The sequence below is a fragment of the Gavia stellata genome, chromosome 1, assembly GCF_030936135.1.
Source record: "Gavia stellata isolate bGavSte3 chromosome 1, bGavSte3.hap2, whole genome shotgun sequence".
In the NCBI taxonomy this organism is placed as follows: domain Eukaryota; kingdom Metazoa; phylum Chordata; class Aves; order Gaviiformes; family Gaviidae; genus Gavia; species Gavia stellata.
Genome location: NC_082594.1, coordinates 103,312,594 through 103,339,854, shown reverse-complemented (window position 1 = coordinate 103,339,854; position 27,261 = coordinate 103,312,594). Strand labels below are relative to the sequence as shown.

At 38.1% G+C, this 27,261-nt stretch overlaps 1 protein-coding gene across 1 annotated transcript in view; it reads right to left on the bottom strand.

The window, feature by feature from the left end:
* Window positions 1-2,470: 2,470 nt before the first annotated feature.
* Window positions 2,471-27,261, bottom strand: part of SCAF4 (SR-related CTD associated factor 4) — a 46,512-nt gene continuing 21,721 nt past the window's right edge. Inside the window, exons 11-20 of the mRNA XM_059819788.1 lie at window positions 25,832-25,917; window positions 24,232-24,422; window positions 22,298-22,398; window positions 21,170-21,283; window positions 20,294-20,450; window positions 18,557-18,711; window positions 12,037-12,199; window positions 11,826-11,906; window positions 11,537-11,725; window positions 2,471-3,521 (exon numbers count right to left, since the gene is read on the bottom strand). Of these exons, the coding sequence (XP_059675771.1) occupies window positions 2,680-3,521; window positions 11,537-11,725; window positions 11,826-11,906; window positions 12,037-12,199; window positions 18,557-18,711; window positions 20,294-20,450; window positions 21,170-21,283; window positions 22,298-22,398; window positions 24,232-24,422; window positions 25,832-25,917 (2,079 nt within the window). The 3' untranslated portion in view covers window positions 2,471-2,679. The remainder of the gene's footprint in view (window positions 3,522-11,536; window positions 11,726-11,825; window positions 11,907-12,036; window positions 12,200-18,556; window positions 18,712-20,293; window positions 20,451-21,169; window positions 21,284-22,297; window positions 22,399-24,231; window positions 24,423-25,831; window positions 25,918-27,261) is intronic.

Below are 27,261 nucleotides of genomic sequence, written 5' to 3'. Positions count from 1 at the left end.
TGTAGAAAGACTTTAAACTTTGTTGCCAGTGGCAAACAATTGTGTGTACAGTCTCTACCCACCTGTACCTCTCCCAGTGGATTAGTCTGATTTGGCTGCTGCAGCAGAACTAAAATAGCTACTGTACCTTTCAGCTCCCTCCTTAAGCATCAGGGGATGCAGAACATGGAACACCCACAAATACCACCATAGCTTCTGGGTTTTGGAAGTTCAGAAGACTGGTTTTTTGCTTCCCCTTTCCCTAAGGGGGAAAACCAGCAAGTACCTGACAACTGTAGGTGGAGCTGCAGTGGAATGAGGGCTCTGGCTGTTCTATGGCTCTGTCTCCTCTCGTCAGCCCTTCTCAGGGTGGAAACTTGCTGCTCTGTATATGCAGATCTTGACTTTCAAACCTGCTTTCTCTTGTTGGGTTACATGTCTGATGGCACACTAGCCTAGAAGTCAATGCTGTATTGCAGGACGTAGAAGTAACGCTTGGTTTATGTACACATCATTGTAAATGGCTGGCACAGGCTCAGTAACCAAGGTGTTAATTGCTAACACTGTATTGTTTTTATCAGTAATGGATGCTTGCACTGAGCTAATTAATCTTTACCTACACATTTCTGGCTTGGCTTACTTCAAAGCCAGAAATTCCATAGTTATAGAAGGGTAGGATACAGTTACTCTGGCGATGCTGTAAAGATGATGCATCACCAGTAGTTTACTATGCCATCACTGCTTCAGAAGGCAGTAAGAAACTGTTCCGCAAAGGACATCCAAGGTTTCCCTAGGCTTTGGTTTCAATCTCCTAGAACGGAAATGGAGAGAATGCCAGGTGGCATTTGTATGAACAGATAAGCCTTCTGTCTCTTTCATTCTTGTCTTCAAATCTTTTAATAAAGCGTATTCATTAAAAAATCCTACCTTCTTACAGAATTATGGCAATTTTTACTAAGACAAGTCTTAACCATAAGACATAAATGTCTGGTTTTGTATGAAAAAAGTTAGTTCCACTGGCCCAGCATGAAACAACCATTAAGGACACAAGTTTTAACACATGGAAGCTGAGTTCACTCCAAGTATGTAAACAGTTTTTTTCTCTCTTTATTCTGCTATTGCAAGAACATAAAAATATATGTCCTCTCCCCAGCCCGTAACTCCACATCTGTTTTCCCACCCCGTTCCCTCCCCCAGAAAAAATTCCCTCTGCTGCAGAGCAGCTCTGAAAAAGTACTGATGTAAGAAAGCAGCTGCCCTTCACTTCAGGAAAAAATCCCAACTTTAAAAGTAGAACACACCTGTATCAAGGAGAAAAAAAAATATTAAATATGCACAGGATTCATACAATTTTTCCACTACACTTCTAGAGTTAAACAAGCTTCAGCTGAAGGCCTGGTGCTGCCCAAGCCAGTTGGCCTGGTGCGTGAGAGCTCAGCACAGCACGTCTGTCTGTCTTTCAAAACTTTGTGCCAGAAGGGCCGACCACCAAGAACTGGTATCTACCTTCCTAAAAGTTGACAAAATGACTTAAGTGGTATGGGGAGATGGTAAAACTTACGCAAATACAAGAAAAATGCACGCTTTGTCCGCCAGTCCGATAGGTGCAACACTAGGTGGGTAAAAATTTGAAACCTACCTCTTGCAGGATTACAGGAGGTAGACAGCATCAACACAGACAACAGCAGCAGCCCAGATTTGTGTGAAGGAAGAGGCAGCATTGTAAAATCTTTGTGCACCCTCCCGCCTCCCTTCCTTTTCCCAGCCCCCATTTAAAAAAAAATAGGTTAGCATTTTATATTGTGTTTTGGCGTCTTTGATATCTCTTTCACCCCACTTTCCAAAAAAGCGTCAATGAACAACAAGTACAAAAGATGCTGAACTGGTGTGCTTCCTAGCCCACCACACAGTCATTTTATAACATTACAAGCAGAGCAGACGAAGTATGTCTGAAGGTGTCCACTTTTTTAAAAAAGGCTGATTAGGGCAACATTTACCACAGAACCAGTTGGGGGGAGGAAGGAGAAAAAAAAAAATTGATTGCATTGCAAACACTAAACAGGTAACTCTTCAATTAACATTTTAAAACCACTAACTTTTACCTAGTATGGTCAAGTAATCATTAAAATGCAGCAATCTAAAAATCAAGATGACTATTACAAATAAAAATTTGCTTCTGTGAATAGCTACACAAACAGATGTATTTCTTTTAACAAATATAAACAAAACAGTCTAATTTAGACTCCAGTACAGCATTAGCAGTTCAAACTTTAAGATGTTGAACACTTCTTTTCCACTTCAGTGCAGTGTAGGAAGAATAGCACACGTTAAAGTTTGTTACGAAAATAGAGTTTATTAAAAACACATCCCTATTGTTTCGAGGAGCTTTCACCGTTACCTTTTCTTAAATTAAAAAAAAAAATAGAAAGCACTTCTACTTCTGATTTGTAAACTTTTTAAAGTCAAAACTTTAAAAAAGTTACAGCAAAAATGGGTAATATTTTAATCATATCTTCAGTATTTCATGTTATGTTGTGGCTATTTTAAATAGAAGGGAAGCAATCAAATTGCTTACAATTCCCCACCAACTACTGAGGGGCTGTGATATAAGCAGAAGCAAATATAATACAGCAGACTGTACAACTCTAAAGCTCTACACTCCAACAAATGTCACTGTCGTCTTTCAACAACTTCCAGTCTCTAGCGAGGAGCCTCTGCCACTGAGCCCGTATCCTTTTCCGCTTGTTCCACAGATGAGGTAGCCTCGGATGTTAACTCTTCAACAGGTTTTACACCTGTAGGTTCAGACTCTCCTGCAGCAAGTTCTGAAACAATGTCTGCGTCTTCCATTTTGCCGCTATGAGACTCATGGTTTTTGTCGCCATCTGCCCTGTCTGTCATCTCCGGTTTTTCCTTTCCTCGATTTTCTTCCTTGTCTCTACGAGACTCCCTATCTCTTGAATCTCGCTCTCTGTCTCGATGTCCACTGGACCGCCTGTTTCTGTCCTCCAAGTCTCTGTGTCTATCACGCTCAGGGCTTCTTCTTCCCCAGTCTCGCCTGTCACGATTACCAAGTCGCTCGTGATCTCTGTCATCATTGCGGTTACCATAGCGCTCACGATCGTTTTCTACCCGATTTCCAAAAGATCTCCTTCCAAACCTTTCCTGGTCTCTGTTAGGCGTGAACGTCTGCCTGTCATTCCTGAACTGCCTCCCATCTCTGTTATCCTCGGGTCCGCCCGGCCCCCCGCTTCCCGGCATCCCCCCAGGTCTCACAAAGTGACCCGGCGGTGGGAAGGGGGTTTTCATTCCGTGGGGGGGAGGCATCCCAAAGCCCCCTGGCCCCGGCGGAGGCCCTCTGTGCATCATGTGGGGAGGCATGTGTCGCGGTGGCATCAAGGGAAACCGCTGCAGAGGAGGGGGTGGCATTCCTGGCGGTCGCTGGAGTGGTATCAAACCAGGCCGGGCACCTAAGAGGCCGGTGGATGGAGTCTGCAACCCAACAACAGGGGCTGGCGGGGGTGGCGCAACTCCTTGAGTGCCTGAAACAAACAAACAGACATGCAAAGTAAAATCAGAGGCTGGCAGGAGGGGGAAAAAAGCATTTTTGTAATTTCAAAAACTTTCTGAAATTATCTCATGAAATGAGCAACACCAAAATTGGGGGGCAGGAGGAGAGAGCAGCCTGCAAAGCTGCCTGTGATGGTTTACATACTCTGAAGAGAGCATCATCTTTAAACAGAAGTTTGTGTCGTGCTTGAAGTAATTAGTATTGCAATGGAAGTAGCTTATCGCTTATCCTAAAGGCTTCCTTTTGTGAGGAAGCCATTGCCATTTTGCAGGTCGGAGCTCTTCCTGATCTCCAGCTCAGTGCCTTGCTTCCTCAAGTGACTGCTGACAAAACACCCTCGTAATAGGTTATGCTTCCCAGGTTTCTAATTAAAGACACCTCACCTCCTTTAGTTAGCTTTAAAACATTTCTCCTCTATTACAAACACCAGCGAAATCGTATCAGGCTAAAATGCTTGAGATTTGAACAGGTCATCAACAAGGTTTTCAACGTGCAGAAGAGGCAGCAGAATCAGTAAGCTATGAAGGGAGAGGTAACGTCAGAACAGGGCTGGGGTAGGAGCAGGAAATCACAGAGAGTTCAGTTTACCCTTCCAGAAAAAAGGGGTACAACAAAGTTCCATTTTAGTAGAATAAACCTTGCAATGTAAACTAAAAGGAAATGCAACAGGTAATTTCCGGATTTTTTTTTTTAACCCAATTTTCCATCCTTTATAGCACATATCCAACACCAACTATTTCCCATTTTTATTCCTGGACTCTCATTTTTAGCATGGTCTTGGCAAGAGGAAATTAACTCTCAAAACATACCGTTTGAGAAAGCTCAGCCCAAAGCTTGTTGACATCAACACAACAAGCCAAAACGAATGAGGATTACCGAGCTCCAGACGAGGACTTCATACCAATAAGCGTATGCCAGCTTATCTCGCGTGCCTCTTTTTGTTTGAACTAGTAAGACTATTGACTCGTGATCTCTGTAGCCTTTTTACTGGATCTATCTGCTCCTTCTGCTCACTAGCAGTTATTTACCTGAAAATAAGCTCCGTATCTGAGAAAGCATCTGTTGTTTTTTTAAACTCCCAAACCAAAATTTAAAGGAATCAACAGCTACCAGCAGAACAAGCACAAATCTCTCCTAATCCATCTTGCATTCCTTTATTAATTTGTTGAGACGGTAAATAATGTTTAACTTCCACATATATTAATGAAAATGAAAGTTAGGAATGCAGATTACATAAAACTTTGTAACTCCTGCCCTGGGTAGAACTAGAATGTGAAATAGCTATGTAAATTAATACTAGAATTAAGTACTTGGCAGTGTCATCAGTGAAAACTGCACTTTGATTTCAGCTTAATGAGCACGGTGGAGCAGACATCCCAAATAACCTTCCACTCAGCTGTTGTAGCTTCCCTCTTCCACCATCTGATTCATTGGGCGTTTCTATCCCAAATATGCCTGAGCCGTCTGAAGAACATACATGTTACCCTTTCACCACACCACTTCTTATGCTTCAGAACATCCCTAACAGAAACCTTTTTATCTGAGTGGTCTTTATATTCAGATTAGAAGGAAATTATGTTTTGTCGATCAGGAGAACTCAGGTAACAAAGATGTGAATATTCTTCCAGCCCATGGTATCATCTTACCTTCCCCTCCAAGCAGTCACTTTTAAGACACAGCTTGATAGGTCACACTTTTTGAAAGAAATGTTCCAGCAGCAACAGCATTTTTTTTCTGGGGTTGGTTTTTTTTTTCCCTTTTCAACTTTAAAATGCACAGCACTGCCCCCCGCCCCCCGCCCCCCCATTCATAACCAGAGCTGTAAGTCACCTAGTTTAAACTCCTCCCATGACAGTACTACAGATCTGAAGAGACAGACATATGGCTAATGATGTCTTCCAAGAATGTTATTTTGCTGAATTCTGAGGTTTGGGGATATTTTTGTTGATAAAGTAAATTCTTCCACAGAAGATTAAAAATAAAGCAGAAAAGAATAACTGAAATCTAATGAACTGAAGAGGATAAGCACATGCTTCTTCTCTATAGCAGCAGAGTAGATGTGGGTTACAACAGCATGAACATGAGGCAAGTGCAAAAAGTTTTTTTTAAACAAGTACCAGTAATTTAATTTCTCAACTTTATTTCTACATGAAATGAAGCACAGAAGCAGCGTAATGGTATCTGAAACTCACAGAATCACTGTGGTTGGAAAAGACCTGTGAGATAATCAAGTCCAACCATCAACTAACACCACCATGCCCATTAAACCATGTCCCACAATGCCTCATCCACACGTTCCTTGAACACCTTGAACTCATTCTCTTTCAATCTGGACTGCATCAGCAGGGTAGCTGAACACTTTTTATTTTAAATCAGCTCACTCAAATTGTGAGGCTGAAGTACACTGCAGGAAGAACTATGAAGAGTTTCCTCACTGTGCTAACAAATCAGGCACCAATTAAAAATCTACTCTCAAAGAGCCATCCAGAAACACATCCAAGTTTACTGAAAATGCTTGGTAAAATTAGTGGTGCAGATTGCACATGCAGTGTTTAGGAAAATTTAAAGCCCTTAGTTGTCTTATATAGGGAAAGACAATATGTAAAATTTAAAGACTTTGTCAAACTTGAAAAGTACCAGAGCTCCTAGAGAAACAATAAAGTGATTTAATGACCATCTCATACCTGTGCAGACGAGTGACAGAATTTATCTGCCCCAGCCTGTATTTTATTCATTTGTTCACAACTGTAAGCCTTTTTGTAGTAGCTAACCTTTTCTTCTTGCCTATAGGTATGAAATACAGCCATCCCTTTCATCAGCTGCTTATTCTGCGTAACTTGGCTTTTAATAGTGGAGATGGAATCCTCAGACCTTACACCTAGTACGTTATTCTGTTCAAATGTGTACAAATATAAATAGCTTTCACAACTTATTTTTATTTGTAACTTTTACCAGTGATGCATAGCGAAAGGTCCTCAGAACTTGCGAAGCGTTTACTATGAAGAATGGAGGTATAAGTGTACTAGGAAAACCCATCACCAACCACGAGTGTTGTTTCAGAGGTGCAAGAATAATCACACAGTGTCAAGTTTCATAATTTCACTTTACTCGTAAGACATAGCCCAAAACGCTATAGCTGTCCTGAAGAAGTATCTTCTATCCAGAGAGGTCACAGGAGTCATCCTTACTGTTTTGATAAATTAGGTAAAAAGCCAGATTTCTCTGTCACTGCAATTCCATTTCTGATTATCTTCTCTTCTGGCTGGACAAATCCCAGGCTCCCATGTGATAATTATCAGTGTTACAAACATTAACATAACTGAGAAGTGTAGCATCTGATTTTTTTTTTTTTTTACTGAACTCTGCTCAATAAGTGATTACAGTGTCTCTTATAATCCATTAAATTACTTTTCAGCTGTGCTGTTACAAGAAAGCAAGTGGAGGAATGGTGTTTTCTGTATCTGACAGAGCAATCCTGCTTCAAATACACCTCCTTTGCAAATCTGATGGAAATACATATAAGAACAAGTCAAAAGCTTATGATTCCAGCAGAACAGGCTAAAGGTTTACACTTTAAGTTTGATGCTGACGTTCTGCAACATTTAGCAAGTCACTTAATTCTCCTGTTGTTCTCCAGTGGGGAATGTTGCACCTTAAAACTAGAACATTAAACTACCAGGAAATTCCTGAAAGAGGGACAATGTTCTAAGTCTTGTGTCTTTTTCTGGAGTTTGATACAGAATCCTTTAGATCAGGCTAAGACTGTAAAGAAAGAAGCCTAAACTTCAGAGCTTAAATATTGATTCACAGCTTAAATAACTTGCCATAAATACCAACATTTTTCAGGGTAGTCAATGTCCATCACTGAAGCCAGTAGGAGCTTGCTCCTATTCACATAAGATGCTCAAACAAGGCTGTAAGAGTCAAACTACGTTCTGTGCACAGTGTTGGTTACTGGTATTAAGACTTCTAAAATTCCTGCTTTATAAACACTAAACTGATCCAGGTCAAGGGAATCATCAAGGCAAAACTGAATTCCATGAATGGTGCTTGAGAGTTCATGTTCCCTTACCTCTGAATTCTCATTCGGTAGTATTATGAAAGCAGCAGTCATATAGCTAATTAGCAAACATGCAGTGTTTGTTATGCTTTTAAAACAGGCTCTCACAAGAAATTTGGAAATGTATTAAGTTTATCACTGTTCATATCCTGTATTAATAAAAAGCCCATCCTTCCTGTGAAGGAAGCATCCACTTTATAATACAGTAATACTCTGACGAGCTCAGAGAATATTGTAGTCTGTCTTTTATAATTTAATGCAGATTACAAAAAGACCATGCAGTTACTTAAGAACAAACCAGCAAGGGAGAAAAGAATAATAATTCAGCATGCATTACAGGAAATAAATACCAAGTTCAATAAGAACTACAATATAATTAATCTTTGAGAATATGCAATTACCATTGTAGGAATTTTGGTAAAAAGAGCACTAGACCAGAACCTACAAACTGCAATATGGTGTATTTAATCAATGTAATAGATCACAGAATCTGAATATTTGAAACATAGCATCTGCAACAGCAGTTTATTACTGGTCCAAATTACAGCATTTGCTCAACACTAATAACAAGTTGGCAAATCAAAAATGATTTAAAAGTCTGTCACTTTCTGCAATATGCACATGTAAAAGGAGTCTAAAAATATCTGCTTTGCAGATCATTTAAAAAATGACATATGAGCATACACTCACAAAACCAGTTACAGTCTGGATAATCTTGTTCAAATTAAGAACAAGAAGCTATAACAGCAGTGAATATGATCAAGGATACAACTAAATCAAAACAACCTGAGGGTGTTTTTTAGAAATAAGCACAAAAAAATTCAGACACAATGTCCATGAGGGATGACTCCTCTGATGTACAAACGCGTCTTTGTTGGAAGTGATGAAAGAATTACATTGGAGGAACGAATGAAATTAGTGGAGATGAAACAGAACGTAACTTACATTACTAAGAAAGCATACGAAATCTTACAATAATCAATTTAGAATTACTTTGTAACATATCTTCCAAATAAAAACTGAACAGAAAGATAGATAAGCTTCATTCTGAAGTTACAAAAATCAGAAAAGAGCTCCTGCATTTGTACAGATTACATAAGGTGTTCTCAAGCAAGGTTACGTTTGGATTTCTATGACAGTCTCTTCAGAGCAATCTTCATTCCTTGAATTCAGCCTGCTGAAGTAAGTTCTTCTATCCTGCCCAAATAGCCGAAGAACATTTCTTCATTCTTCATGTTACACTACTCAAGCCCCTTCATCCCTACTACCCCAAGCAGAGTCCTCATGACATACTTCATGATGCTGTCAAACAATCTTTCTTCCACCTTCTTATCTCAGCTTGGAGAGCCACGTCATGGGAATGTTTAACAAGCAGTTTGAGGACTTCGTGAGAAACCAGTCACACGATCAGTCATCTGTTCAAATTGCTAAACCATATACTTGTGAACATGAGGTCCTTTTAATCTGAAGCATTTGATTTCCCTTGTCTGCACTTTCCCATGGCTAAATGAGCGTGATGCTGTACCTACTCATTTACTTTGTCCAGTTCATTTGCCTCTGACCCGTACAAAACTGTAGGTCAGACACTAAGGCTACATTTAAATTGTCAAGCCTGCAACTACTTCCGGGCTCCAGGACTGGGATGCGTATGTAGATTGCATCTCATGTCCGCACACGTGGTGAAACCCTGGCACACTCCATTTCCCATGCTTTGACTTCCCTAGGAGTGAAACCTGACACACAGAATGAAAAGGAAGGAATGATGATGCAGCCTGGCCAGCTCTGAAACTCAGAGGATGGGGAGGGCAAGACTTCAAGGGATACTTCTTTGCTATCTAGACCAGCACGAATGGTGGAAAACATGACCTCTTTCATGTTTTTCTTCCAGCCTAGGGAGAGACCAGATCTGGACTCTCACATGCAGAGCTAAGCTCAATTGGTAAGTGAATCAAAGTGGTTTTAAGAAGACAGCTTCATTTGTGTTAACTTACAGAAAAGTTTTAAAAGCAAAAGACAACTGATACTAATCTTTTATCTTTAACCATGTAAAATGTTAGAATCTGTTTCTTCTAGTTTTCTTGTATCAGGTTGTGAACAGTCCCCCTCAACTCCGAAATGTCAGGATGGAAGGATTTTACATAACTCCTTGATTACAAATAACTTCTTCTTGAAATAAGACACTCATCAACATAAAATGCTTTTTAGGTAAGTAAACACACAGATCTCTAAGCTATTACTTCAGGACTACTCTGTGAGCTCACACACGCAATCTTATAAAAAGAAAAAGCTCTCCTATCCCCTTGTTGATGAGACTGAATGTTGAGAGAAGTCACTCTGACCATATGAACAACTTTATCTGCCTCGACTAGTCAGTAAACAAGTTAATAAAAACAACGGCAAGTTCTTGATCTTCAGATTAATCAAATTCAGCTTCCTTGAATTTGTAAGAATAAAAAAAGCTACTTTCCAAGTAGCTAAATGTAGCTATATAAATTACTTCACTCCGACCTCAATTTTGAAATTTTTTCTTATGTGTATAGTAATACAGAAAACTGCAGAGTAACTTAATACATTCCAAGGGCTTGGAATGAAAAGTTCAAGTCATGCCATGCAAGACATAGTACCATGAAACTTCAAAAATCTGGTAATACTGTATTACAATTACAAAAAGTGTAACTTTATCATTAAGATGTGAATGTCTTAAATGTATAGTCCAATAATCTTTATCACTACAAAATTCTCTCAATCCCTGGTGTCACTGCAGAATTTTTTTTAAGCTTTTCTTTGTTTGCCAAGTGTCCAAGATACTGTAAAACAATTAGCTGCTGGTTTTGCATATCTGCTTTGATAGATTTTAAAAAGCAGCTTTTGAGAGAAGTAGCTCTTCACTTTTTGAAAAACGCCTTTTAAAAGGGTCTTATTTCGAGTTTCCAACAGGAAGGATCCAAAAATCACTAGTCACGGCTGGAAAACTTAGCCATCAAATCCAAAAGAGCAGTAAGCTCTCAGGGAGACAAATCTTTGTGTTTTTTTCAGTGTACACTGTAAAGTTCTGGGCAGAAACACACTAAAACAAAATTACCTTTTTCATTCACTTGTTAAGCTCTCATTTAGAGGTCTGAATTTCCATAAATGTAATAATCTCATTAAAATTTGTAGGAAACAAGTCTCTTGAGTATATTCTTGACACTGACCCATAAAAGGCCATCCTGAAACAAATATTTAGCAGACCTCTATAACATTAAACAGTATACACTCTCTTTAAAAATCTGACCAAGTTCATATCATATCGTGAAAAGTAATTTACGTAAGATATCCAAAGTTGGTTTGGTTTTGCTAGTCAAAATACCATTTTGTAGTATTTAAATAAGGTAACATATTGTTAAAAAAGTTTCAAAACCTGTAATACTGCAGGGCCAAATAAAAGCTTTTGTTTTTTCATTTTATTAAAATAATTTATTCCATACATAAAAAGTATACCATACTTTCACAGGTTTAAAAAATAAACTAAAAAAAAAAATACTGTTTCTCTGTAAGTTAATTTTATACATGTAATAGTTGATTCTGAAACACAGTTCATATGTCATACAGATGTTTTGTTATAAGTTAATTTTTCATATGGTATAAACCTCAATTTGTTAAAAGTAGACAGCATTTTGTTCTGTCCTGAATTTGTAACTTAAATGTTATGGCTTTTTTGTTTCTTCAGAAAACAGATCTTCAATAATAAAAAAAATGTACTGCTCCTTCTGTGCAAAATCAAGCCTCTAAAAGTGATTTAAAAGCCAACAGAAGAGCAGAAATTTCAACAAGTTTAGAAAAATCTGCTTTACTTTCCCACAAACTGTAAGTCAGTAGTAAAATCAAAACAGTATTTTAAATTCAGGGAACAATAAACTGAAGAATATATACAAAAATGAACTTACCAAGAAGTGGAATAGCTTGGGTGACAGGAGCAGGTACATTAGTAGGTGCTACAGGAGGTGGAACAGTGCCATATATTTTGGAACTATCGGTAGTTTCAGCAGTCCCTCGGGATCCAGAAACCACTGTTGGGATGGGATTTCCTACTGATGAATCTTTTGTAGTGTCTTCATTCACACCAGTTGCTGTAGCTAAGAAACAAGGCATTGACATATTAAAAAAAAAAGTCAGCTTTTCTGCTTGCACGATACCTTCCTTCTACTGCCACTTGCCCAAGATCTAAACACTTACAATTTGGGATGTTTACTGCTGGAGTGTGAGGAACAGATACCGGAGGAGTTATAGGTGGTGGTGGTCCAGGAGGAAGAAAGCCTATAAAAAAGTATGTGTTAACACACTTTACAAAAACATACTTGTGCAGTTTATATGGCAGATGCTTTTATTTGCTATATAGTAAAAAAAAAAAAAAGGACTTAATATTCCTAAAAATATATAAATATACCTGGGGGTAAATGCATTGGGTTGAAACCAGGTCGTAAAAATGGAGGTGGCGGTGGTGGTGGTACTCCAGGAGCAAATCCAGGAGGTGGGATTCCTAAAGGTGCTGTGAAAGCAGGTGGTTGGAGTCCACCAACCACAGGAGGACCTGATGGATGTGGTGGAACCTAAGAAAAAAGGAAGGGAAAAAATGTGTTACCTCAAGACTGAACGGATTATTTGTTGTTTAGCTGTGGACTGCTGTCTTCTGTGCTTTGTCCATCAAAACAAGAAAATTTAAGCTACTCTAAATTACTCTGCAACAAGGTGACTTACATAACTGATCTAATTAGCAGTCAAAGAACTCCTACAACTTAAAATATCAACATTGATCTTGTTTGCCTTTGTTCTTAAAGAAAAACTTATTCTCTGTGGTAAACTGATATTAATGCATGCTGGTAACTCACCTAAATATACCCTTTACACAGTAGCTGGAATTAATTTTACCATTCAGCATGATACACTATAATGCACACAACTTTGGAGCAATTAAAAACCTTTACTTTTTTCTTTTTCGCTACCTGAGTCTGTGTATTATATTAGAGTGACTACTGTTTCCTTATTCATTTATCTTTTTAAATTCTGATTTATATCAAGCTCTGAATGAAAACTGGTTTAAATTAAGTTGGTCCTTAGACTCATATTTATGAGCTTACTCTAAAAGCTACATTAAATGTGTAGGACTCAAAAGGAAAAAAAGTTTAATCCAAATATGCTCTGCATTTAAAATTGATTTATTAAAGCAAAGGAGAGCTGTGTGCTCAAATGATCATAACTGACTCACCTCCACAACCATCAAAATTTCACAACTACTACACCAAGACCCTTCATAACTCATTTTTTATTTCTAGAGTAAAGAAGGAAAAGCCTTTACTGCTTTATTCTCAGAACTCAAAGAAGTGGCATTAAACCACTTGTGGTTTAATGTGCTGAGGCACATTAAAACTTCTACTATTAGAATTTTAAAATCAATTAATTACAATAGGCTTTAATTCATCAGGCTTTAGTGTAGACCACCACTTTCTATTTTTAGTTTTAAATTGGTTATTTCTTGGTTTATAATAACCTGCAGATTAGGCCCTGGCCTGAAGTTAAGCTAACTGAGCAGGATGTGAGAAACTACTGGATGTGGCACAAGAAATCGCCAGACGTGACAGATAACAATGTGAGAAGCTGACAAAAGTTACAGAAGGCACCATGAGGGATGGCTGGATTCTGCAGGTTGTTAAAGGGGTGTTATGTGAACAACAGCCAAACTTCAGAGAGAAGTAAAAAGGAGCACTGGGGACCTTCTGGGGACTAGGATCTTGCAAGGCCAACAGTGCACTGACAAGCATATCTAGGAGTATCACGTAAGGCCAAGACTACCTAGATGAACTTTAACTTTGAGTAACCCTAGAGGCATTCCCATTAATCACAGTTAAAGCTTTAGAAAAAGTGCTCCAAAACCACAGAAATGTAATAGTCTTGGTAGGTCTTTTTGTTTGTTTTACAGGGCACTCCTTCAAACAACAACGACTTACAAAATTAGCTAGACATAGCGACAGATCTGTTGATCGCAGTAAAATTCTGTGAAGCAAGCATTCATGTACAGAGTGTGTACGTAGCAGAAGGAATTGAGGAGGGGTATCAAGAAGGCAAAAAGGTTTAAAAAAGGGGGGAAACTTGTTAACTTAAGCCTTAAGTTGTTAAAAGCTGAGAAAAGTGTGGATGAAGCATGTGTATGCAATGGCTTGAGAAGGTATAATGGGGGTTGTTTAGCCTGGAGAAGTGAAAGCTCAGAGGAGACCTTATCGCTCTCTGCAACTACCTGAAAGGAGGTTGCAGAGAGGTGGGTGTTGGTCTCTTCTCCCAAGTGACAAGTGACAGGACAAGAGTAAATGGCCTCACATTGCACCAGGGGAGGTTCAGACTGGGTATTAGGAAAAATTTCTTCACTGAAAGGGTTGTCAGACATTGGAATAGGCTGCCCAGGGAGGTGGTTGAGTCACCATCCCTGGAGGTATTTAAAAGACATGGGGATGAGGCGCTGAGGGACATGGTTTAGTGGTAGACTTAGCAGTGTTAGGTTTTCGGTTGGACTCAATGACCTTAAAGGTCTTTCCCAATTTAAACGATTCTATGATTCTATGAATGAATAGTAAAATATTATGATAGAACCAGAACAGAAGTAACATCAAAGGAAGATTATTTAGATACATATTAGAGGACATTCATACCTAATTATCCAAGCTTAACTGCTGTACTTAATTTTTTCTAAAAAGTTAGCCCTCTAATACATAATTGTAAGTAACACAGTAAAACCTTTCCTTTAAGCAGAAAGAAAAAAGGAAGGTGGTAAAAATCTGTGCATGAATGTCACAACATCTAATTTAAAATACGATTTGAAGTATAAAGTTTCTCTGTTTGTTAAAGAGATGGAACCAATGGCTAATAAACACTGAAAGATAACAAATGCAGAGGATTGGTGAACAGTTTCAGAATAATAGCTAAAGAATTGGATAAACCAAAGTAACAAAAATGCTATTGGGGATACCCTTTTTAATGGGGAGACAAATATTGGGAAAACCTGGTATTTTACTAGCAACAGTGGAAACTGGGATAACTAACCTCTCAGTAACTGCAATGCAGACTGCCAGGTGCATCTCAATGAATAGGTCTTGGGGTTTGGCGTGTGTCCAGGTACAACTATTTCTTACTGCACACCTCTCAGATTGAGACTTGAAAGAGAATTGGCCCTGTGAACTAAAGGAGCACAGCCTACCTACAGTGCTCCAAGACAAGTAAATATATATTTAAGAGCACCTGGAGTGTCCAGCAGGAAGACTGCAAAGGAGTCTGCCAGTTTCAATAGCAAGGGTACGGGATGGATATTGTACAAGTGCACAATTCCCACATCTAGTTATAGGGAGAAGGAGCATGTGGGATTGACAAATGCATCAGGAAATTTGGGAGGTACACGCTCAACTTGGACTCTAGTTTCTGGCCGAAAACCCATTAAATGAAGAAAAGGGACTTTGGGTTGGATTGGGAAACTTACGGAAAGGGTGGTCACAGCAAAACCCCTGGACTTCAATGTATAACCCTGGCAAAGCCTGAGCCATGGTTCACTGTAAAAGAATGGCAGTTTTGGTAGGGTAACACCAAACTTTGCCAGGAGAATGGAACACCAGTTGCCCAAAACCTCGTCAACAAATGCACAGCACAAGTGATATCACAAGCGCTATTAACTGAAACTGACTCTCAATAACCAAAAATAGACTTAAGCTGATCTTGGACACTGCAATATGACTTAAAAATAAACACAGACCTACCCTCAGAGTGGACCACTGAGGTGGATTACTCAGACCTGCAGGAGTGGGACCAGATTCAGCAACAGCTCAGAGATCTGAATCTATAGGCAAGAAAAGGGCTCACTCCAGCAGCATAACACAACAGAAGTATTCCACCTATCTTGCCAACAACCCAGGACCCTGTGGCTGAGAAGACACTCCGTGTGCTAGTGAGGCCAAAGAACCAGACTTAGCTACGCAGGTTATCACTCTTAGAAGGGTGTTATCAATTTCAAGTGCCTTACTACATAGACGTTGCATTCATGGGTCAAGGTGATACTGGCAATAACAGGAGGTCAGTCTGCAGTTAGTTACACCGCTCACAGGTAATGTCCAGCAGAGCAGGGCTCCATCCCTATGTGTCCAGCCCATGGAGGGGGGTAGCACAGAAGGCCCGTTCAGGCTCTACCAGAGAAAGGGGTGATGCAGCTCCTTCCCATCCTACCTTTAAGCGTGGGATTGTTAGGGCTGGAGGCAGATCGCAAAGCTGCTGACTAGGCCCTGGCCTGAAATTAAGCTTCATGAGAAAGGGGATTATGGGCATGAGAAGCTACTGGACACAACATGAGAAACTGCCAGACATGACAGATAACAATGTGAGAAGCTGACAAGTTACAGATAGCGGCATAAGGGATGGCTGGATTTTGCAGGTGCTTAACAGGGTGCTTCGTGAACAATAGCCAAATTTCACAGATAACCAGAAAGGAGCGCTGAGGATCTTATGAGGAAAAGGACATTCCTTGTGAGGCCAACAGTGTCTAAGTAAACATATCCAGGAATACCATACAAGGACAATATTACTTAGGCAATCGTATCATAAATAGCAAATCTGGGTAGGGACGCAGCAAACCTGGGACCAACATGGAAAAAAATAATTAGGGGAGAGTTGTTTACTTGGGAGGAGATTGGAGTAGAGAAAGGGAGGAGAAAGCACAACAAAAAGGAAGCTCATGAAGCGAGAAAAGAGAGAGTAAGTTATGGGAATCATGCAGTCAAAGCTGTTTGGGGTTATCTGTCAGGCAGCCCTATGCTTGATCACTGCAGCCTTCATCAGGACAACGCATAAAGCCTGTTCTGACATACCACACGCATCAAACCTGCTTCTCCAGTCAGAGGGACCAGGGTGGGCGGGGTGTTTTCCATGGCTAACAGAGGAGCAGCCAGACGGACAGATTGAGCAACCTGGTATCATTGTGCTGATGCCCATTCCAGGCTGGACAGCATCAGCAGCTACCCAAGCACTTGTAACAACCTCCCCACCTCTTACAGTCCCCAATACTGAAGCCAAATACAAATGAAAGCAGTTCTGCTTGTATCAGAGGACAAAAATACATCAGATAATTAAAATGCAATGGTACTCTGCAAAGTTATTTAAACAAAAGAAGCGGAATATAATGAGCTTTTTCCTTTAGGTATTAGGCCGCATTTGTGTATTACAAAACATGGTACTTTTATTACTACCGCCATTAATATCATCACAGCTGAACTTAATTTGTAAGTTTTAAGAACTATTTACAAATTATTAAACTATTGTAATTTTATGGCCAGAGAAGACAACTGAATTGGTCAAGTATAAGACAGCACGAAAAAGTTCATAGTGAAACAAAAGATAAAGACTAAATACAGTTCTCTGATCCTGGCCTGCGTTTGTGAAGACACAAGTTTCTTTGCCATAGTAAAAAACTGAGGTTGATGAGGCTGAGAGAAGCAATCAGCACACTCCATATATGCTGAAACTGGCTGGGTTTTTCTTTATACTTTCTTTCTCAGCATGGATTTAAGGAAAATATACAAAATCACTACTGTTTAATACAGTTAATGTCTATTAAAACTCTCCGAAATTAGAAATTTTACTTACATATTCATTTACTAATACTACCTTACACCATTTCAGGAATTCTGTGTCAAAACAACACAAAATTCAACATACTATGTTATCAAATCACATAATTGGCTAAATTATATATGTCTTCAAATAATTTGAGTTATCTTTTCTGAGTGTCTGCCATATTGTAATTCATAAATCACATTTTCTCAAGATGTAAAATAGTTTTATTCACACTTCCTCCCATTTAGGAGAAGGTATACCACTATTTTAACAGTAACAAGAAAGAAACTAGTAATATAAAAGTAGTAATGCGTCTGTCATTAAGTAAAGCTAAAAGAAATACAGATTATAAAAATCTGGAGGGAGTAATTATTATTACATGCTACTTAAACTAATGGTAAAACTTCAGAATGTTCTTTTAGCAAATGAACATCAACATCAGCTTTGACTAAAGAACAACTATAACAACAAAGGAAGAGTATGAAAATTTTTATATTAAATTCCCAAAGGCTGTTCAAAGAGCGTATACACAATATGAACAAACATGAAACCGATGTGCGTATTTTAGAAGGTCTATAGCTTATTTAAGCCAACAGTGAGGAAAATTAATTAGGAAAACAGAAAAAAAATGCAATCATAAAAAAAATGCAATCATAAAACTGCGAGGATGTAATTCAGCCCATTAATAAAAAGAATCTACTGCAATAATTTATCCAGAACTGAGAGAACAGGTATTAGAAGTACAGTTCTACAATACTTCAAATAAAGATCTAGCAGACACACATACGCTCTGTCGACATTAGCATTAGAGCAGCAACGAGGTTTGGAGCAAATCCTCCATCATTCCCATCAACCACGTGCTGACTCAGTTCCCAGGGGTGTTCTGGTACATGCAAACTACATCCCCTTTCAGGGAAATCAAACCAGATGCTCTGCTCCTGCTGGGAACAAAATATGCTCCAAACCCTAACGGGTTCGGGTTTTTTCAAGTCTTCCATTGCCACTGTGGCTTAGCAGAGAAGGGATGTTCTTCTATGTGACCATATTGCTCTTTTACATGAAGAAGCTCAAATAATGGATTTCAGGTGCATACTCGATTTATGGCACAGGAAAGTTATCTCCATAAATTGACAGCATAGCCAGTCTGCTAACAAGAACATTTTTAACCAGGGACAACAACATGACAAACACACACGCACACAAAATCAACTAGTTACCATTCATCATATTTCCTCCCTCTCTTAACTTACATATTGCCATACTGAATTATTTTTTAAATTAAGTTTTTGTTTAGATATCCAGAGCAAATGAGAAGCAACTCTCACCTGTGGAGGAGGTACTGTTATTGGTGCAGGCATGGGAACGGGAATTGGAACAGGTAAAGCTTTAGGTATAGGTGACACTGGTTCATTATGTGTAGCTTCTGCACCTCCATTTTGAGCTACTTCATTTTCAGACTTCTTGGGAATCCCCTTCCACTCTACACAAAAAAACCCCAAACATACACATGTCAGGTCACTAGAAGCAGACAAGTAGTCAAGTACTGCCATGTAAAACTACCATGCTTTGTGATGTTTACAAAAATGACATAATTGAAAATATTCAGATAATGAGACGCACAGAGCTAAAAAACATTTAAACATATTTCTGACAATAAAAATTCCGAATTACTTTAAACACAGTACAGCAAATCACTGAAACATAGTAAGTAAATTTATTCCTTTCGTTAGTCATTTAACAATTCTTTGTACTGACAGCATTTATACATGCCCAAGACTCTGAAACGCATTATCTGTAACAAAAACAGTAAGGCTGTTTTGGGACAAGCTTTCAACAGATTCATTCCATTGCTCTCGAGCAAGAAGGCAGCAGCCTTTTCACTAATTTCAGAAGTCATTTCTGAAAAAAACATTTTCAAGTCTTGAACAAGGAAAAGGAGACTACAACAATAAAGAATCACAACAAAAGAAGAGAAACATCAAATACAGCTTTAAACTCATTTTACAGAAGAAATATGCCTCCTATTCTCTGTCAGAACTTCCTGGGAAAAGACAACTAAGCAGAAAAAAGGGATCAGTGAAGAAGCATTAAGGGAAAGAGAAAAGCATTGAGAAGACTGGAACACATTGAGGCTATGTTTATCGTTTGTTAGACTTTCATTTAAAATACACACTCAACCTATTTTTGTGCATTTATCATGACGAGGTGCTACTATTTAGAGTAACAACCACGTAATTAGGGCAAATTGGACAGAATGACAAAACCCTGAAATAATGTTTCAGTAACTAGACAGCACACCACACAATGGTTAAAATCTACACAGTAGCCTAGAGTACCAATTCAAAAAACTTAAGGCAATTTCAATTTTTAAGTACTGCATTCATTTAATATTACTTTTAAAATCACAACAGCCAGCACGCTAGCAACTCTCTATATATTGATATATATAAATATTGATTTGAAGCCTGTGATCGATTTGAAGCTGCTGATTATAACACGTGTCATTTTCTTAATGCAACCATAGAAGCCTGATATTTTAACTGCTTACGTACAAAATAACAAGAATTCTGCTAGGTGCCTATAAATACAAGACTAGCTAAAGGAACTGAAAATGTCACAAGTGTGAAAACTATAGGCACTTTTTTTCAGAAACTATAAAGTTGCCGTCAGCTCAGTTGCTACACAAGTACTCCAAAGGCAGGCTCCTTTGCTAGGGGTGCCTCGCACAAACCAGAACAGGGGATGACCAAGCTGGCTCTGGGACTAACAAGTACAACACACTTGCATCGTGCATTACCATTGAGGGCAAACACCAGTGCAGCTGACAGGTCACCTGGTATCCGCATGCATTTTTAGACCAGCCTCTCGGAACACAGCTGCACAACTCCTTATGAGGGACTGTCATTAACTGCTTACAAACTCTCTCCAATCTGCTGCACTTCTTAGCCATTTCAAGGATTTCATATGCACCTCAGAGTCATGAAAGTCAGCCACACCAACTTCAGTACACCAGCACAAAGGACAATTTTTAAAAAGCATTTAAAGACGTAGCAATACTTTACCTGGACTAAGAGTTTCATTGTCCAACATTCCTCCTTCACAGAAACTTTCAAGATCTTCAGGTTTCACTTTGTCCCATGGTATGTAAGTAACACCTAATTCTACATCCCAATACTGCTTGTAATCTGGCTTTATTCCTTTATTCAAAGCCCATGCAATCTTGGGGAAAAAAATACATGCAGTCAATAAAATGTTTCCATTTTAATGGATTTAATATTTAGTTCTCAGAAAACAGCGTTACCATTTGAGGCTAAAAAGCAAAAATAATACTCTAATTGAAACTGCAGAAAAAATAGGTTAGTTACAAAACCCTGAAACAAGAGGGTTTTTTAAAGCAGACTCAGTTCTTATTTCTTGGCTTGACTCTTGCACACAATTTGTAAAAATGCATAAAGGCAGTTTCTTCAGGTGTTCCCCAGTCACTAAGATTAATTCTATTTCCCTCCAGAGGACAGTGTCATACTCTAATATGATGTTCTACAAAAGGAACAACTTCACTAATAAATGCATTCTTCCTTATTTATTAATACTCTTTGTAGGATTATAATATATAATTAAACTCGATTATAAGACAAATAACTGGCAACAAGAAAAACATAGTTACAGTCCACTGTATGACTAAAAGGACACCCTTTTTGTTGGTTAAATAGACAATTATTGGCAATCTTTCAAGGAAACTGATAGAAGTTCCACTAGTCACATTACAGAACAGGAAGAATACTTACCAAGAAAAAAAAGTGGTCTATTCACATAAATTTACAGAATACCATATCCAGAATACATAAAAGTCTAAAATACCTAAAAGTCTAGAATAGATTAAAAAGGATTACAGTAATTACAGTAACTTTAGAACAGTGTGACATTTTTGCAAGAAGTACCTTTATAGATTTCTGATTGACTTTGAAGTTTCCTCGGCTCAGTTTTTGTAGGGCGCGGTAAGCATCTTGCCTGTGAACCATTACAATATAGGCACATCCTCTAGGTGGTATCATCTGTATTTTAAGAAAAAAAATTGGTTTTGCTAGCACATTAGCAAAGTAATGAACAACATACAAGTGTTCAATTACAGTAAGCTGGAACATCAGCACGTGTTTCAAAAAGGACTATGGAAGTATGAAAGAGAATGTTAGGTTAAGAGGCAAAGATAGCCAGTATCTCCTGGAAATACAAATTTCTAGTAAATTAAAAGCAACTTCTTATGTGGAAAGTTTTAAACTCTATTCCATGTGAGAACATGGATGACTGTTGCAATCCTTTAAAATTGTTTAGCAGTAGCATTCATGTAAATGCTGTGGTCTGGCAATTAGTTGCTTTGTTGGAAGAAACAAGACACTCTAATACCCCACTTCATTCCATATACCACAAGCTGCCAGCTGCACCTCCACATTCAGTTTTAACTGCAGTTCTGTAATAATTTTTATTATTTGTAATGCATTTGAGAAAAAACTTCTATGTTTTACAAAATTTGGGAATAGGAAGAAAATTACAGTCACTTCTTTTTGTTTGTTTAAATGAAATTTTATAGCTACTGGAACAGCTATCATTTATTTATAAAAATAACCTTAAATACAGCAAAGCATAACAGTAGTTCTCCATGTTTATGACTAAAATGACAGACGAGAAACAAGCAAAAGGAACAAGAACACCAGCTGAGAGTCCACATTTCTATAATCAAACAAAATGGAGCAGACAAGGAACTCAGTAGCACAGTATGCAATTCTGTACCCATCTCCTCACTAGCCCTTTTTCATTCAGTTCTCTCCAGAGAAAGCATGGGTTTTATGAAAATGGGATAATCTTCTGTATTACGCCCAAGAGCATTTTTAAATTGCACGAAACTAAAGCAACTGCCTTCTTGTTTTTCTACAAAGAACCCAAATGAATTGAGTTTACATGTTAGAAAACACGACCACATAGGAAATTAGAGCTCTTGAATCTATCAAAAATAAAAGATTTTTGTAACCAAGGCATATCAAAGTAGCTTACATTGCACCATTTATACTTACATTTATTGATTCAATTGGGCCAAACTCCTCCAAAAGACTTCCCACATCCTGCTGAGTTGTCCTTTTGTCAAGTTGTCCTACCCAAAGCGTAGTACTACAAACTACAATCAAAGTTAACACAGCTTGTAAGAGCACTTCGAAATACACATTTCACAAGCCAGAATGTCAAAATAGTAATTTTAAAATAGTCAGTTATTCAAATGGAAAAGCCAGCTAATATTAAAATATATATTTTAATCTTCAGGGGTGTTTGACAGAAACCTCTTTTTCTTGCCTGCCTGGAGCTGCGTTAACAGTTAACCACAGCAACTACATCAAAATCACTGTTAGAAGGCACTCACTAAGAAACTCTCTAGTTAACTTATATTGAAGCGACCTGCAAGTTCTGATGATAGTGAGCTCTGCAAATCATCATAGAAAGGAAAAATATGCTTCGCTGCTAACAGTGCTCCATGAATTATCCCAACACATACAGTGGATATTTCACAAGATAACTCACTCTGCTTATTATGAAATGCAAGCTACGGGCCACCATTGCAAGTTATAGATGGTACTTACTGGCAAGATGATAATTAGATTGTTTATGGTTATACACCCACTACTAGCAAGACCTTCCTCCAGAATGTGGTGACAGTTCAACTACAATGAGCAACCAAACTTTTAACCTCTTTAGTGACCTAGTCAATGCCATTTCTTTCTACAGTTACGTGAAAAATTATGGACATAAGCTTTTTCTTTCAGGAAAGGGTAAGCAACATGCTTATCTCACTTCATGCTTCAAGGTAATAAAACAGCAGATGAGTTCTAAGTATGATGTTCACTGAAGACTACTACAACATTATTTAATACTCAATCAATGTTTTTCCCATTAAGCGATATAAAACTGCAAACCTAAAAAGCATTATGTGACAGAATCTGGGAGAGATGCTGGCAAAAGCATATCTTAACACCACTGCCAGTAAGCTTTTAATAAACAGCTACTAAGTCTCTGCAGTACTTCTAAACTAATGATATTGTCATTCACAAGGTTTTGGCTAGTTAAAACTCTTTCGTTTTCTTCCCTCTTGTATTAAAAAGAATGTTCACATTTTATCTGAGATCTCCAGAGGAGATTCCACATTCCCCAGGAATACTCAGAAGACAACTACTACATTTGTCTATAAACACAGGCAAAGCCAGGATTATTTCAGAAATCCAAACACTAGCCTATGTGTTTTCCAGGTCAAAGCTCCCATCCAGGTTTGAGAGACACGCAACATTGAATCATTAGAAAAACTGTAATGATGTGCTCAACTTCTTGTTGCTGAACCTGCTTTACCTTACATGACTCGAAGGAAGAAAAGAAAAGCACGGCATTTCAGCTTTTTCCTTCCTCATTTTACAGCCAAAATATTTCTGACTTGGAGATATTCCAAAAATGCCAAATTGTCTACTATGAGTAAAGGAAGTACAGGGATGTGTGGTGAATTTAATTCTTACCAGCTTTACACAGTTCAGAAAATAAATTACAGTACAGTTTACTTTTATTCTGTTTGGATGAGTCTTGAAACCCACATCAAATAGCATTAAGCCCAACAAAATGGAACAAAAAAAATTTAAAAAAATAACATCAGACTAAGAGTTGTCTTCTGGGATATTCTGCACCGATATCATATACTGAATGTAAGTGGATAGATACAAGAAGTGTACTTCTTCGACATTTACAGGTTTTCTAAAATACCTGTTTGTCTTCTTAGTATTACATTTTACATAGGCATAGTACCGACTGTAATATCTTCAACTTCACAGAACTCTAAAATTCATTAAGGAAAATACTGGACACAGACAAAAAAAAAATATCCATGTATGAATCAGGAAGATGCTGAGCATCCGAAAAATAGTATTACAAGAATTGGTAGAGTTACATCAATGATAAAAAGAAAGAATGAACTCACCACTGACAGTTTCTGACTTGATCTGAGGAAGGCCTTTTGACCTGCGTTCTCTCTCCCTCTCACGTTCACGTCTTTCTTGTGATCGAGACTTAGGAGAGTGTCGACGTCTATCCCTGGACCGAGATCGCGATCGACGATGACGTGACCTTCGAGATCGGGAGCCAGATCTTGAACGTCTCCTTTTAGGTGACCTAGTTTAAACCAACAACCATTTACGTTCAATCTTTCTGACCCAGGCATTGACAGATAGGTAACTGTTTCAGATATCTATTTAAATAATCAGACAAGAGTTCAGCCAGTAAAAAAATAAATAAATCCAAGTTCATTTGCATGCATTTAGAACTTGAATACGTTATTACAGTAGCTTATTAATGCACTCCAGCTGAACAGTTGATTATTTTTCAATTTCTTCTCTTCTATTAACTTTGTACTAAAGTTGACTATCAAAAACTATGTCCACGTTAACGTAGAAAAAAATTACACCTGCTTAAATGAGGAAAATGTTTATTGCTTTTACAAAAGAATGGCTAAAAAAAAAGAGATTAAAAATAAATTCTGCTAGTGAAATTGTATTTTACATCATGTTCAAGTTCTAAACCACTCAAGGTCTGGAAGACAGAACAAACCTTTAAAGAAGTCATATGAAACTTGGCAAAGGAGAAGACTCGTAACTAAGTAGATCGCTTTGCTTTAATACTGGAGCCAGATTTGTTAGGTCAGCTGAGACATGTGAAATACTGCCTCCATGACAGGCAAAGTCCTATAGTGCACTGGATCGCAGATTTCTTCATAAGAAAAGTGTCTTTAGAGCACAGACAAAATTAAACTATCATGTTCTGCTTCCCTAAAATTTACTCATGGGCATGGAAGTTACTCTCTACCAATAAAAGAGAACTTTCAGAGGTTCACAAGCCTTAACAGTCACTAATCTATTTCTCATTATCACTGCACTGAAGTACATACAACACTTAGCTGTATTTACACACAACTCCCCTCAGAGGTAAGAGATGGAAAGGGTCTCTTTTTTTTCTCTCTTCCAGAAGGGGAATTCAAATAAAGCCCTTGACAGTTTTGACTTTACCAAGAAATTTCACTAGTGTTGTCCATACAGAGAGTAATACACAGACAGTAATTTATTGTCATTAATCCTTAGGTTATATTGAAATGGACTCTTCCACTTAATGTGTCTTTGGCATTCAGTCATAGAATCCAACTTGTACAACATAACTGGGCACTTACAAGAAACGACCTCAAAAGAAATATGCTGAGAGGGGCATCCAAGAAGCCAGCTTGAAATACAAGTAACAGGACTACATCCTAAGGCACTGAAAACAAGCTCCACCAATAGCTCAAGGAGTTAGCTCACCTCTCAGCTATTTACTGTCATCTCAGTTAGAAGTTACCACCCCCACAGTAGATTTGGCAGCACAGCACCAGATTCTCTGAGCTCCAGACAATCAGCATAACTCTCCTCAGTACTTGTACACAATTCATAAAAGCATTTTCAAGTCTTTGGACATGACACACTTAAGTTCCTTATATTAAAATCCAATACTTGATATAATATATACCCTCACTAAAAGAACTTTCACTAGTTTACCTTGATGCAGATCTAGATCTTGACTTTCTGTTGTCAGAAACATGCCGTTTTCCCTCTTGAATAGGTGGCTGTTCCACTTCCATATCCTAAAATATTAAGTCGATTGGTGTTACAGGTGAGTAGCGCAAGCATTTTATTTCATTTTATGCCTAGACTAAATTACGTAACAGCACTAAAATTATATTGAATATTCATATATATGAAATTAAAATGTAATGCAACTCTCCAGAGAAGCTTCACCACTACTTTGTAGTCACTAATAGGGAGACAGTCCAGTATTAAATGAACTTAATACAACCACTGCAAAAACATAATAAAAATAATTTACAAAAAATTCTCATTTTCAATTTGCAAATTACTGTTTTTCCACATTTTAGTCAATTTCAGCACCACATATATCTCCACAGAATATGATTATATTCCTTTAAGTCAGTCAGTGGATCTTGCTCTGTCATCAAAATCACAGGCAAAGTAAGGTCTACTAGAAAACTTTTCTCCAAGGTGTTACAGGAAACTACTTTAAGCCATATATATAAGCAAATTACAATACAATGAATTCAAAGAATGAAGCCGTAAGTCATCAAAATACTTAAAATGCAAGAACCAGCTTGAAAAAAACCCAGTAAGTTCAACACAGCTCTTTGTTCCTACCCCAAATCCTCTACAGCTTCCCACTCAAGAACATACTGTGTCCTGCCTAAACTTTAAATAGTCTTCATGATGCGACCCTGGCAGGGAACATCCAAAAAGGCAATCTCTCAAAATGTACTGATTCAACAGAATTCAAGACTAAAAAACTAATTACAAAAATACTCTTGAGAATTGTCCCTTTATGCCAAGTGGAAAGCAAGAACTTATTTCTACAATCTGTGACATCGCAGGTCACCACATAAGGACAGCTTGGTACCATCACTATTTCTCATTTTAGGATTTCCTTTTCTTGGAACAAGAGAGGCAAATATATTCAACTTTTTTTTTTTTTAAAAACACCGGCTCATAAATAGACTTGCTCTTTGATTTCTTCTTAATAATAGCCAGTTACCAAACCAACAATATACTCCAAAATCTTAGGAACGAGAGAGGTGTTTACAAACACTTAGATTTTTAAAAACTTTTACAAACTTCTGAGTCCATTTCCACTACATCAGCGATCTACCAGGCCCTTAAAAATTAACTTTTCCACATAGTTTCTCTCCAGAATGCGATTGCATTGTTAGAATTCCATGGAACAAAACATTCCTGAAGCATGATGGCAAAAGGCAAGGGAGGATGCGGGGAACTGAGAAGTGGCAGGACAAAATGCAATCCAAAGTCTTTCACAAAAGGAGGCATAAAGCATACATATGCTGGTTTTGCTAGACTTCTGAAATACCAGACTTGTCATGTAGCACTGCAGCTATCCAACTTTCTCTGAGATGAGCTGCCCTTAC